The sequence below is a fragment of the Chelonoidis abingdonii genome, chromosome 3 (genome assembly GCF_003597395.2).
Source record: "Chelonoidis abingdonii isolate Lonesome George chromosome 3, CheloAbing_2.0, whole genome shotgun sequence".
In the NCBI taxonomy this organism is placed as follows: domain Eukaryota; kingdom Metazoa; phylum Chordata; order Testudines; family Testudinidae; genus Chelonoidis; species Chelonoidis abingdonii.
This window is the reverse complement of record NC_133771.1, coordinates 201,898,507-201,912,080: the sequence shown is the minus strand read 5'-3', so window position 1 is coordinate 201,912,080 and position 13,574 is coordinate 201,898,507. Positions and strand designations below refer to the sequence as shown.

Below are 13,574 nucleotides of genomic sequence, written 5' to 3'. Positions count from 1 at the left end.
GTTTGCCTGGACTGCTCAAGACCTGAATGCTTGTGTAGGAGGAACTCTTTGAGTTGGCTTCTTTAATACCATCATGATGTTTCACATGTGATGCTCCTTAATGAAACATAGGAGCCTTGTCTTATAACAGGCTTATTCAAAGTGATATAAGCTATGAAAGTGAGATATTGGAAGAGTGTTGCCATTTTCATAATGTAATAACAGTACTGTAATAATAAATAATAATCGTGTGTAATGTGCATGTCGTAACAAAACTTATATTTCCTAGATCACTGCTTTTATAATTTATACTCAGATAAAGGAGAAGATCCCTGGAAATATTCATTTTTAGGAGGGGGTTCACAAGACTTGATATTTTAGTGAAAGGGTTCACAGGTTGTTGAAGTTTGGGAACCACTGCATTAAAGTGACAAAATAGGTGAAAATCTTGACCCTATTCAAGTCAACAGGAGTTTTGTCATTGACTTTAGTGGAGCCAGGATTTCACCTTAGATCTTAGGTCTCAGTTCATATAGAAAAGACTTCTTTCACGTTCCTGGGTGGGAAGGGAATGTGGGAGCCAATACTTTCAACCTACAGATAGGATTGTCAATTTTAGTTGGACATATTCCTGGAGGTTTCATCACATTACGTAATTGTTAGTTAAAGATTAATCTTTTCTTCCTGGAGACTTCAGGACAATCCTGGAGGGTTGGCAACCGTACCTAATCTCCCAGAGCGTCCTCCATAGCCCTGCTCCCTCATTTGTTGGTTGCCTATGTATTTTCTAAGGAGGCTGAACCTCTGATGATAGTTTATTTTATCTCCTCTGCAGAGTTGTAATTAGCAGGACCTTCCCTTCACCCACTTCTCTGGAGTCCATGCCTACAGTTCTGTGTGACATTTGCCATGAGAGTTTTAGATCCCTGCTAAAGTATGAGGAGAACTAACTATCCTACTATCCAGAGTATAGAAATGAAAAACCATAAGTACAGTTACAGTAAAAGATAGCTGGAACTCATTTGTCCCAACGTTTTACAAAAGCTAAGGTCAATCATAAATGTTTCCAAGATTATATATATTTTAATCCAGTGGAAATCTGTAGTTTTAATTTCAGTTTTTAAAAAGTAAATATTCCCATGTGGTAATTGCAACTTGGCCAGTGCTACATTAAGACTATAAAGGAAAGTAAAAGTGAATCCATTGATTTGTTTTTCATTGTCTAAGCTGAGAGCAAAATAGAAGTAAAGAAACAGTGGGAAGAGGAAAGTGGAATTTTAAACACTCTTCCCGGTTTAATAATCTGAGGTGTAATTATTGATGGGGTAAGAGAAGGTGTTAATTTTAGATCAGATTTGCCAGCTGAAAGACTCAACATCCCCGTAGATAGGTCACAGTGAGCAGCTCATACTCAGCAAAGACCTCTGAAAAGTTCTGCAGTTTCTAAAATCACTGCTGGAAGAGTCACTTGATTTACACCAGTTTATGTGAGATCCAAACCAGAGCCCCCAATGTCATGCCTGCCATTCATTATGTACTGTATGCTGAATGGCTGAAGGTTACATCTTATATAAGAGACCCAAACTGTTCAACTGTCTATGGGGAATATCATTCTGCCAAGTCCAGTCAAACAATGCTTAGCCAATAACATGTTACTCTAGGTGCTGAAACTGCTATTGAGAAGAACCACAACCATTCAAGAAAAAAGAACAAGGCGTATTTGGGGCACCTTAGAGACTAACAAATTTATTTGAGCATAAGCTTTCGTGGGCTAAAGCCCACTTCATCGGATGCATGCAGTGGAAAATACAGTAGGAGGATATATATACACACACACACACACACAGAGGACATGAAAAAATGAGTGTTGCCATACTAAGAATAATGAGAGTAATCAGTTAAGGTGGGCTATTATCAGTAGGAGAAAAAAACTTTTGTAGTGATAATCAGGATTATCACTCTGAAACCTGTAACCATTCAAGAAGTCTCTCAAATTATGCTCATTTCTTTTCTAACTCCATGTATATACATCCTGACAGGTGAGTTTTTTCACTTGAACTGCTATTTTTTTCCCCAAGAAATGGAATGGATTCAACAAAATATCTGACCTTATAAACACAGACCTTTACATTCATTTCTGTCATTAGGGATTTAAATGTAAAAGTCTCAAAGCAGCTTACGGCTTTCACTCTGGAGTGTAATTCCCAAGCTATCAAAAACTGATAGGTGGTGGTTCTTGTACTCAGCTCATTATGAAGCTAACTCTCCACATTAATCAGCTGTGTGTAATCCTTTTCTTTGTGGATTATTGGAATGCTTCTGAGCCTGACATGGCAATGCACAGTAATTCTCACTTCTCCTCTTTCCTTCTGTAAGGCTATCGGTGTCCTCCTGTTATTTACCCAAAATCTCTCACACTTTTCGAGTTACAGTTAGGGATGGGCAAAACTATTCTTACAAGATAAGAAGTGTCTGGAATCTCCTCCCCTTCTATGAACCAAACCCAACCATCAAACCTTTAAGGGCTGTTGTCAGCCAGTGGTTAAAATAAATTGAAATAAGATGGGAAGCCTTCATCATACTAGCCAAGAAGGGGGAGCTGCTGCTCACACAGGCCAGGGGGAGTACTGGGGTACTGTACAAGAGGTGACATTGGTTTTCTTCTGAGGGCCGGGGCAGATTGTGGGATGGAAGAGGAAGAGACATGTCGGTGGATCTACTCATATCTGATCCGCCAGCTGTTGCTTTGGGGGCCCATGGACTGGAGTAAGCCTGGAAACTGGAGTAGTAGCTGCTGTGATGTGGTGAGAATTTCTCTCATTCTCTCAGACCAGGGAATTCTCCAGCACGCAGCGAGTCTCCTTGAGCTGGAGACATGTTTTGGGCCTAAATGCAGCTCCCAAGGAACTCCCTTTGAGGACTGTAAACTGTTGCTGACAAAGGAAACCGCAAACAAATTACTGATGTCCGAAGATTTGTTGTGTCCGTGGATGGCTGTGTGTATAGAGCTATAGGCCTGAGTGAGACTCCAGACACTCAGTTGTTATAGACAAATACTAGAGTTAAATGCCTTCCCTGGACTGGCCCTGTGCTTTCTGAGCTTCAGGAACTAACCTGGCACCCTCGCTGGTGGAATAAAACTCCACAATAGACATCTTCTCGTGCACTCTCTCCTATGGGCGTGCAATCTCCCTGATAGCGTCTGCCAACATTCCTGCACCATCTCCTCTCCTGGCAGTGCCACTTACAGCCTTCCTGGATGTTTCTTTCAGGCCAGGGGCCAATGGCAACTTTTCCAGGCTGACAATATCCCCTTTAGCAGCCAAGAGAGAACTCGGTCCATCGTAAATTTATTTAGCATAAGTGTATAGAGCGCATGGCCCCGTGTATTCTGTGGTTCTGGAGGCATGGAATTCACTGCAGATTCCACTCTTTCAGGAGGGGCAGAGTGCTGTACACAGGTTTCCTGGCGGGGAGAATTTGGTCCCTAAAAATGAAAGTGGTATGTGGCTTTTTAAGGCTTGTTTCTCTTGCTTAATATTAATGAAAGACAACCCTTGTTTTTTTTTATGCAGGTATGTGCCTATTGGCATTACATTCCTTGTTGGAAGCAAGATTGTAGAAATGGAAGATATTGTCCTTCTGGTAACCAGCCTGGGAAAATACATCTTTGCCTCAATTCTGGGTCACGTCATCCATGGAGGAATCATTTTGCCGCTTATATATTTTGCATTCACACGTAAAAATCCTTTCAGCTTTCTCTTAGGACTTATAACACCATTCGCAACAGCCTTTGCCACTTGTTCAAGGTGTGCTATTGTGCTTGTTTCTGGTATGGAATAATGGTATGCTAAATCAATGTTTTAATGTGAACAAGTTTCAGATGCAAATATTGGCCCTGATCCTGCAAAGGACTGTGGTTAGGCATACGGTATGCCCCTTACAGATTCCCACTGATGCCAGTGGGGCATCAGCAGGGGTAACTATACATCCGGGCATAACCTTTTGCAATATTGATGCCATTATTAGCAGTGATGTGCAGCCCATATTTTGACAATTTCAGCGACACAGTGTGTGGGACTGGGGAATCTGTTTGCTTTCTCATTTAAAGAGAATCTCTTTCCTGACCATAACCAAGGAAGAAGGGAGCACCACTTCACAAACAAGCTGTGCTCTTGCTGAGGGTAGTTACACATTGCTCTTGGCCAAGCTTTTCAGAAGGGACTAGTTATCTGAGGTGCCCAATTTGAGGCATTATAAAAGGTCCTGATTTTCAAAAAGTGCTGACCCCCGACCTGCCCTTTGAAAATCAGGCCTTTTTAAGACATCTCAAGTCAGGCACCCAAAGTCACTAGTTAATGTTGAAAATCTTGGCCTAGAATTCGACGTAGCAGTACTATGGAAATAATAAAAATGCTAGTAACCTGACAGCTTATGCACTGAATGGGGCAGGACTGTACTGCTCCATGATTGTCTTATTTCCTGTCTGTTTCTAGCTCAGCTACTCTCCCATCAATGATCAAGTGTATTGAAGAAAACAATGGAGTAGACAAGAGGATCAGTAGGTTCATCCTTCCAATTGGGGCCACTGTGAACATGGATGGAGCCGCTATATTCCAGTGCGTGGCAGCTGTGTTTATTGCTCAGCTGAATAATGTTGACCTCAATGCTGGACAGATCTTTACTATTCTGTAAGTTGCTTGTGATTCCAACCACATCTCCGTGGCCCTCAAACACCATGCTAAGCCTAGGGTCTTTCTGTTTTTAAACACTAATCATTGTTTAATATCTAGCAGTTCAAATTCCAGACCTTCAGTTGCCAGTTCTGGTTGGACGTATTCCTGGAGATTTCATCACATGGCAGAATCTTTAATTCCCGGAGACTTCAGGACAACCCAAACCAGACCTTTGAACTGCAGTCTGTAAATTGCTGTGGAACATATTATCCAACAATACAACAGGAGTCTTTCAAGCTTTATAAATCTTGTTTTGATGTGTACTAGAATTTAGGGAGGTTTGATAGATTTGGAGATTAAGGACTAGATCTGAATCTTAAATGAATGCTGAGCATCTCAAAAACACCATTTGTGCAGAACTCTTCTCTCCATCTCAAGCTCCCCTTTCCCTATCCCCTGGCCATCAAGCTAGGTAATTCCATGGCCTCTCCTATGCCCCTGCCCTCCATATCCTCCTTAACACTTTGTTCTCTTTTACCTTTCGTGTTCGGATACCAATAAGTCTCTTCTTTCTTTACAGCCAATCCAAATCCCGTCCTTTCCTTCCTGTCCTCACTGCTAATTGCTGTGTTCCTCCCTGCCTTGATAATTTCCCACTTTGTCTATGGTAACTTCCCTTTCTCTGGCCTTTTCAGTGCCCAGGCCGCTGCCCTCCCATCTACCCAGAATGCTGCCCTCGAGTTCGTCATCTGCGTGCAGCACTTTGACCACATTGCTCCCCTTGCGCTCCGTTTGGCAGCTCCACATCGTCAGTTTCATACTCCTTGCCCTCACGTGCTGGGTGCCTCTGCCCTGGCCTGTGTCCCATCCCTAGCTTTCCACGACTGCCTTGTTGGGAGCCTTTACTCCGCCTATCATTTTGCATGTTCCTTTTGTGCCCTCCTGTTTGTCTATCAATACTGCACCCATCCCTGTGCTAATCAAGCACCTTCTTCTGCAAGCACCCTTATGCTGGGCTGTTCCTTCCACACTTGACTTAACCTATATACTATGAACTGTCTTTTTCCTCCTTCAGATCCCTCCCCAAGATCCTCCAAAATCTCTGTGATCCCACAAATAATTTTAACACCTCTAAGACACCAACATTCTGCATCCCACAGACATCCCTGGGCTATATTCTGGATGCTCCGCTTCCTTCCTTCCAGCCACCCCTGTTCCTGTTATTTGCTTCCTTCCCTTGCTCTTTTGCCTGCATCTTGTCCATTTGGATCACTTACACTCCTCTGGGCAGGAACAGGTCTGATTCTGATTGCAAAGCATCCAGCACACTTTGATTGCTGTGATCATTTTTGATGTACATGGCAGAGATGCACCAGGATGCACATTGCTCATCTAAAAATACACTGGTAGTATTCGCAGCAGAGTCATTACTTGGATAGCTAGTTTTGATTCTTGCAGAATAACAGCACTCAGCACCCAACAGTATTAATTTCTATTATGGACATCTGCAGAATACATGGCCCGATACGGAAGAATTTGTAGACAAAGAAGTTACATTTGCCCCCCTCCTTTTGCTTTGGTTAAAATTGACACTGTAGGAAAATAGGCACTGTAACCATTGAATGAGCGTGTTAGTGAAACTGCACTAACTCATATTTGAAAACATTCTCAGTGTGACTGCCACTGCAGCCAGCGTTGGAGCGGCTGGAGTCCCAGCTGGAGGAGTTCTGACCATTGCTATTATCCTGGAGGCCATTGGACTTCCCACCAACGATCTATCCTTGATATTAGCAGTGGACTGGATTGTGTAAGTACTGTATAATATATATCATCTGCGGCTGCATATGTAATTGGAAGCACAGCACTAGGGGAACAAAAGCAATAGTCTAGAAAACAAAAACACAAATCAAACAGTTGTATATCGAGTTTACACACTCTCTCTCTTCACCAGAAAAGGCCAAGAATAACATAATTCAGTTTCAGTTAAATAAGAACTATGGGGCAGATCCGAGAGTACTTATTCAACTTGTACTTCATCTTTGCTGAGATGAAATTCCCACTGATGCTAGTTCCCTTGAGAGGAATTATTTAGAGCTGTACGAAGGGTATAGGGGATAGAAGAAAAAGAGGACTGAGGCTGAATAATGGGGAAAGCTTCCTGAGCATTGGATTCATTAGGCAGTGCAGTGGTCCCCTGGGGAAAGCTGTACACACCCTGTTGCTTCAGACATTTAAAACTAGGGTAGACAAAGGGCTGGGAACAATCCTACATTGGTAGAAGAGTGGAGTCAGGACAAGCAGTGCTCATAAGACAGAGCTGATATTGCTGCATGAACATGTTATTGGACAGAAGCAGTTTTCATCAGGAGTTTAGTTAGCTATTTTTGCTCCTCTCCTTTCTTTGCTGTTGGAAAGAGCCAGATAAGGCCCAAATTCTGACGTTCTTATTCAGTTCTGCTCAGTTCTTAACAAGACAAATCTCCCTTCTGAAATCAGGGGAGATTATCCCACAGCCTGACAGATCCCAGGGTGAAGAGTCTGATCCTACTATTCAGATTAACTTTCTTCTCATGACTCCTAAATTTACCCTCTTCTACCACCCTAAATAACTTCTCTCCCGGGGGAAAGGTTAAAAGACCCCATTTGTATTGCTCAGTTCAGTAACATGGGGACCATCTGCGAATACCTGAGAGGCGTAGATAGCTCTCCTGTCACTTTAACTGAGCTGTCTAAAATGGGGCTCTGAGCCTTTTCTGCTCAACCAATCTCTAACGCCCTTTAATCATTGCTGTCCGCCTGCGAACTCCCCCCTTACAGCAGAGTTTTACCACTGACTCTGAACCTCTCCTTGCCCCAATGCCCACGAAATTTATCAATCAATCTTAATAACCCAGAAAAAGTACTTAAATGTTAGGCTAACACCGACCTTGCAGTGCTAGTGAAATAAAAGGTTTAGAGTGCGCTGACCTACTCTGCAGTCAAGACCATTGGCTGGAGAAGGCTATTGAGGCAAATCCTTGGGCCAGGTTATTGTTGGATGCACAAGGCAAGGGAAAAGGGCAACAATCATTCTCCCTTCCCACCTCATCCCCACCCACTTGTCCTCATTGTGCAGGGCCAGGCATAGTCGCAGTCGCTGTGCTTCCTGGAGGCACTAGCCTGGTCACCTCGGGCACCAGCCACTTTAAAACGGGTTGTGGGAGGAGGCAGAGCAGTGGCCCTAGCCACCTCCTTCCACACGCGGCCACACATGACGCACCTTCCTGACAGGTGTGACAGTGGCTGCATCATCCTCTGTGGGCCTGGGAGCTGCAGGAGTCTTGCATAGGACTTCCCAGTGCTCCCTCTAGGTCTGGATGGCTCTGAGCCCACTTTTTCTTGAGTACTAAACTGCACTCTCTGTGTATCACGTGCCTCCTCCACACATAGTACCTTCCCTTCATAGTACACCGCAATGCATTGCTGTCAGTACTGCACGGGAAGCAGCCTGGTTGTTGCAGCTGATGTGATTATAATGATGAGGATGTTGGAGCAGGAGGGAAGTAACCTTGTGACTTATTTTATTGCAAAGCGTTGAATAAGCAAATAGTACCAAGTCGCAAGTTCAGCACATGGTGAAATTAGTCCATGAGTAGACTGAGTGAGGTCCCAAAGCACAGAGGGAAGAAATGTGCCCGTTTTTAGCAGATAGCTGTCGTTTTAATCCTCTCGCCCACTTCAGAGCAACAACGTGATCCAGAAACCTCCTTCCATTACTCTGTAGCCTTGTCACATTCGCTTGTGGTGCATGGCCCAGGGACAGCAGGATGGGAGATGGTACCAAAGCCCAGACAGCAGCACTAGTGATGGTGCTTTGGTGCCTGATTTCGTACTCACCTGAACATCATGGGTTGGAAGATCTGATTCAGGCTAGAACATCACCAGGTTTCACTGTGCACCAGGTTTCACTGTGCTTCCTGTCTACGTCCTGGAATAGGCTCCCATGTGTGCTCGCTGAGCTTGTGGGTGATGTGCAGACTTCAGGCTTCCCTTTAGTTAAAAACGAAGAGCCCAATTCATCCATATCCAGACTTGGCAGCCCGTCCCACCTCTGTGATGGAAGACTAGCAGTGGGCCATGAGTGGCCATTCAGGGGACTCAAGGTCAGGAATGGATTCAGGGCTCTCTCTTCCTATGCTGGTGGGGACAGCTGTGGAGGGAGGGAAGTGGAAGTAGTGGGATAGTGGAGAAAGCACATCTATCTTAGGGGAGATCCCTTGTGGGTGCCCCCTGTCTAGAGGTGAAGTGTTACACTGGCAGCTGAAGAGGAAGCATAGAGATTGAGAACAGCCAACGCTAATAGTTGGAGCCACTCATAAAACACTCTACATTTCTATAATACTTAAACTATGATGATACCTATAGAGAACAGCTAATTCCACTGTCAATCCATGACTATTCCTTCTGTCTCCATTGACTTCTGTGGCGTTACACTAGGGATGAATTTGGCCCTATATATTGAATTATCATAGAGTATCAGAGTTGGAAGGGACCTCAGGAGATCATCTAGTCCAACCCCCTGCTCACAGCAGGACCAATCCCCAACTAAATCAGCCCAGCCAGGGCTTTGTCAAGCCTGACCTTAAAAACCTCTAAGGAAGGAGATTCCACCACCTCCCTAGGTAATCCATTCCAGTGCTTCACCACCCTCCTAGTGAAAAAGTTTTTCCTAATATCCAACCTAAACCTCCCCCACTGCAACTTGAGACCATTACGCCTTGTTCTGTCATCAGTTACCACTGAGAACAGTCTAGATCCATCCTCTTTGGAATCCCCTTTCAGGTAGTTGAAAGCAGCTATCAAATCCCTCCTCATTCTTCTGTTCTGCAGACTAAACAATCCCAGTTCCCTCAGCCTCTCCTCATAAGTCATGTGCTCCAGCCCCCTAATCATTTATATTGCTTAAGTTAAAACGGTGCCTATGTGCTTTTGCCATTGACCAGGGACCGAACCACCACTGTTGTGAACGTTGAAGGAGATGCCCTGGGAGCAGGTATCCTCCATTATCTGAATCAAAAAGAAAAGACGGCGAAAGAGGAGGAGCTAGATGAAGTCAATGTAGAAGCAATTCCCAACTGCAAATCTGAAGAGGAAACATCGCCTCTGGTAACACACAGGAACCAAGTCCCCACCCCAGCCAGCACTGCGGAGCCAGAGTCAAAAGAATCAGTACTGTGAACTCGGGGAAAACTTGCAAAGAGGTGGACTGCTGCCTTGTTAACATGCTAGACCATTTGCACTGCAGTTAGGAACTGGCTATGTGTTCACCTTTTGAGTTTCAGTGGCAATGATTTGAAGCTACAGACTTGTTAGGCGTGTGGCTGTCTGTCTCTCCCTGGAGAGAGTGATCACTTTATAATGATGTTATGATGTTTCCTACAACACAGGTATGTGTGTGGTGTGTGTACATGCATACATGTGTATGACAACAGTACCAATAAGGATTCTTTTTTGGGGTTAAAAAGATATTTATTAGTAAAAGTCCATGGGGAGGGGAAAAGAGGCTAAACCAAGAGGACATACTGGTTGTAGATGGAATTTGCACCACAAACAGGTCTGAGAACTAGGGAATCCTGAATGGCAGGGTAATGTAATGCAGGAGCCAGTACTTTCTCAGAAACACCTATTTAATAGTATCTAATGGGAAAATAGAAAGTGCATTTCTAACAGACACACCCCATTGTCCTTTGTGCACACGTTACAGCAAATAAATGCTGAAGACCAGTCATTTTAAAATCCAAATTAATAGCTCAGGGGAATCTGATCTTCATTCTATTGCCAAGCAACTTTATCAAAACATCCCCAGGAAGCAGACATTGTGGCAGCGTTCGCTCTCTATTCTCCTAGCTTTTGGTGATAGAAATGAGCCCCGCAACTTTAAACTCTAACATAACAAAGATTGGATGCAGACAAAAGATCTGCTTTCCTCTGTATTTAAAACTGACAAACCAATTTTAAGCCAGTTTTGGCAAAGTAATTACACTTGGGCTGAGAACTTCTATAGCAAGTTATAGAATAACTGCGTCTACAAGAGAATTGTCTATAACAACCCTGAGTAACAAAGAATTCAGCTCTACGCACCTAAGCACACACATGCCCCTGCTGTCACTAGAATCTGTTCCTGTTTCTTTAATGGCTCAAGTCAGACATATTAGGACACGTCCTTTTCCAAGCTACATTTCTCAGACGAGAAAGGAATATAAAAACTCAAAATGTTGAAACTGATGAAAAATCCAAAGCATTATCCCCCAGCTGTCCAGAGTAGGGACTACTGATGGCATGAGAGGGGAAGGCATGTGGAATCCAGTGATTGCTGGTAATCATCCTAGCTCTTGGCATGGCTGTGCCTGCCCTTCTTTGCATGCTTCCCTGGTGTCCCTGACCCTTTGAGCAGCATAGCCAGCTTGACAGAGGTACCGCTGTTGGACCCCTTGTCTGCAGCAGTTCATTCTCATCGTGTCTGTTCTTACCACAGGAGGTGGAAGAAGCCATAGGCCAGGACTTAATGGGGCAAATTTTAATCCTACAGGGTCTTCTGCCTGAAATTGAACCAGCTGCTCCCTGACTTCTACACTGCCCCCACAGGGCCAGAGCCACAGCTCATTGGAATCAGTGACCAGACTGCCACTGAGACAGGGCCTCAGAATGAACACTGTTTAAAGGGTGAGGCTTCCCTTTCCTCACAAGTCAGTGCTATGCATGGTCCCGGCTCCTCTCTGTGTGAGCCTCCCAGGCGTGGTTAGCATCATTATTGCTTGTGGAACAGAGGGGAGCAGTTGCGCTATTGTTGGCTTGTCTCAGCAATGAACATTTACCCTAGGTAAAAAGCAGCAATTCTCTCCCTTAGTCTTCCTTTACAAACTGCTACACAAGGTGTACACAGGGATCACAGCCCACACCAATGAAACGCAGCCACCTGTGAGGTGAAATGAATTGTGCACAGCAATGCTACACACATGCTTAAGATAGGAAGCGACGAATGAGTCAGTCAGCTCTGAAACTGCACATAGAATTTATTCTTTTGATTTAAACCCATGTTCATAAAAAAAGAGCCCACGACACTCCTTGACTTGTTTTAAAAATATAGTGGTATAAAGAAACTCCTTGCGGGACTCCCCTTTGCCCAATAATTAACATGCTCACCACCCAGCTCCTGACAGTAATGTCACAATCTTACAATCCCCCGTAAGATTCCTCCCAGTTCCTCTCAGCTCGGGAACACAAAAGAGGCCTTACCACCTGTCCTGAAGGTCAACGCACTAGGGATATTTTGGACCAACGTGGGGTATGACTCTTAGATTGGCGGGCCCCTGGCAGAATACCCTGCCCCCTCTCTCTGGAGTGCCAACCCAGTTGTCCCTATTCCACAGTCCCAACTGTGGCAGCATAGCGTGTTCATTAGGTCCCAGGCCATTGAGCGCCTTATAGGTCAAAGCGCATAGTTCAGATTCTACACGGTACCTGATAGGTTGCCAGGGCTGATCCAAAAGCAGGGGTGCCGTGCTCCCCACAGGATGTACCCTGTAACAAACAAGCTGTGGAATTCTGCACTAGCTTCAGTTTCTGGATAGATTTTAGATGGAGCCTCATGTAAAGCACATTGCATTAGTTACGTTTAGGGAGCTAGGCTAATTACTGGGGCTGGAATTTAACCAAGGCCAACACTCCTGCTTGTGCAAAAAAGTGCTGGAGAATTTGTATGGACCATAAGATTGTTCAGGACCATTCTTCTTAATGTTCAAGAAACCTGGAATCTTGCAGGTAGCAAAACTATTTTAAGCTTGTACAATGAGCCAGTCCTTTCATTATCCTAATGTAGCAAGAGACATCCAAGAGATTCCCTGGAAAATCACTTTCTCAGTGCCAAACTACATATTTCTTTTGATAATCCTTGTCATAAGTAATATTTCTCATTGTCTGCTCTTACACATGATGTTACTTGCCTTAAACACTGTGCAGTCCTATATGACGGCTTTGTCATTTCGACTTGGGTGTTCCTTTTGTTTGTACTCTTTGAGGTGCATGTACAATGCAAAATTGTAATGGATCCAAGGTTATAGTATCTTTAATGCAAATGAGATTGTACATTTTAGCATCTGTCCTTCTTGTAACGCGGGGCCTGATCCAAAATGCAATTAAGTTGATGAGAAACTTTCTGTTCACTTTACTTGACATTAAATCGGGTCCTTAAAATAACATCATTCCAAAAAAAATTCTATAAAAGGTCCTTGAAGCATCTTGTTCCTGTGTAGGACTGGCCTGGTATTCGGCTATTGTACTTATGATGCACCAGACCATATCACACAAAGAACACCGTATTTCAGAGCACTTTACAGAAGCTGTGGCAAAGGGACTGCATGCTGGCAGACGAAGCAGCTGTTGTGTGCTCAGCAGCCAGGCCAGTAAAGCCAATCACATCTGTATTGCTGCCAGCACAGATCACCAGGATTTCTTTGTAATATTGATACGGTCTGTAAACAATTCCAATTCCTTTGCATTAATGTGTATAACTGAGTTGTACAATTTCACTGGTCCCTTCCTCGATTTGTCTCCAGGCTGAAAACATGCTGAGTCAATTGATTTTCCTGCCATTTATATACCAGTTTCTTTGTATGAAATAAGTATTTTTTGGTCTTTGAATCAGAAGGGGCAATTACTGTCCCTTCTCCCCGGAGCCAGTGTACTCCACAGGAGTTGAAAGATAGCCTTCCCCCAACAGACTCCAGGCTGCTATGCATTTTCTGAAGTTGTGCCCTCCCTTTCCTGTGGCTGCACTCTCTAAGGGGAGGGAGCCAGGGACCAGGATCATAACGACATAGTTTAGGTTCTGAGGCCCTCACTTAACCCTATTTAGCACTGGTGCGGATGCATGGATTTCAT

At 44.1% G+C, this 13,574-nt stretch overlaps 1 protein-coding gene across 2 annotated transcripts in view; it reads left to right on the top strand.

Moving 5' to 3' along the window:
• The window catches only part of SLC1A4 (solute carrier family 1 member 4), a 36,997-nt gene extending 23,713 nt beyond the window's left edge, over positions 1–13,284 (top strand). Inside the window, exons 5-8 of one of the 2 annotated variants that reach the window (XR_012655637.1) lie at positions 3,555–3,788; positions 4,476–4,670; positions 4,773–6,462; positions 9,638–13,284. Coding sequence is in view for 1 of the 2 variants with exons in the window: in XM_075064446.1 (XP_074920547.1) it covers positions 3,555–3,788; positions 4,476–4,670; positions 6,328–6,462; positions 9,638–9,872 (799 nt within the window). In the remaining variant the exon portion in view is untranslated. The remainder of the gene's footprint in view (positions 1–3,554; positions 3,789–4,475; positions 4,671–4,772; positions 6,463–9,637) is intronic. The other variant, XM_075064446.1, reaches the window with a different exon arrangement.
• Positions 13,285–13,574: the final 290 nt, after the last annotated feature.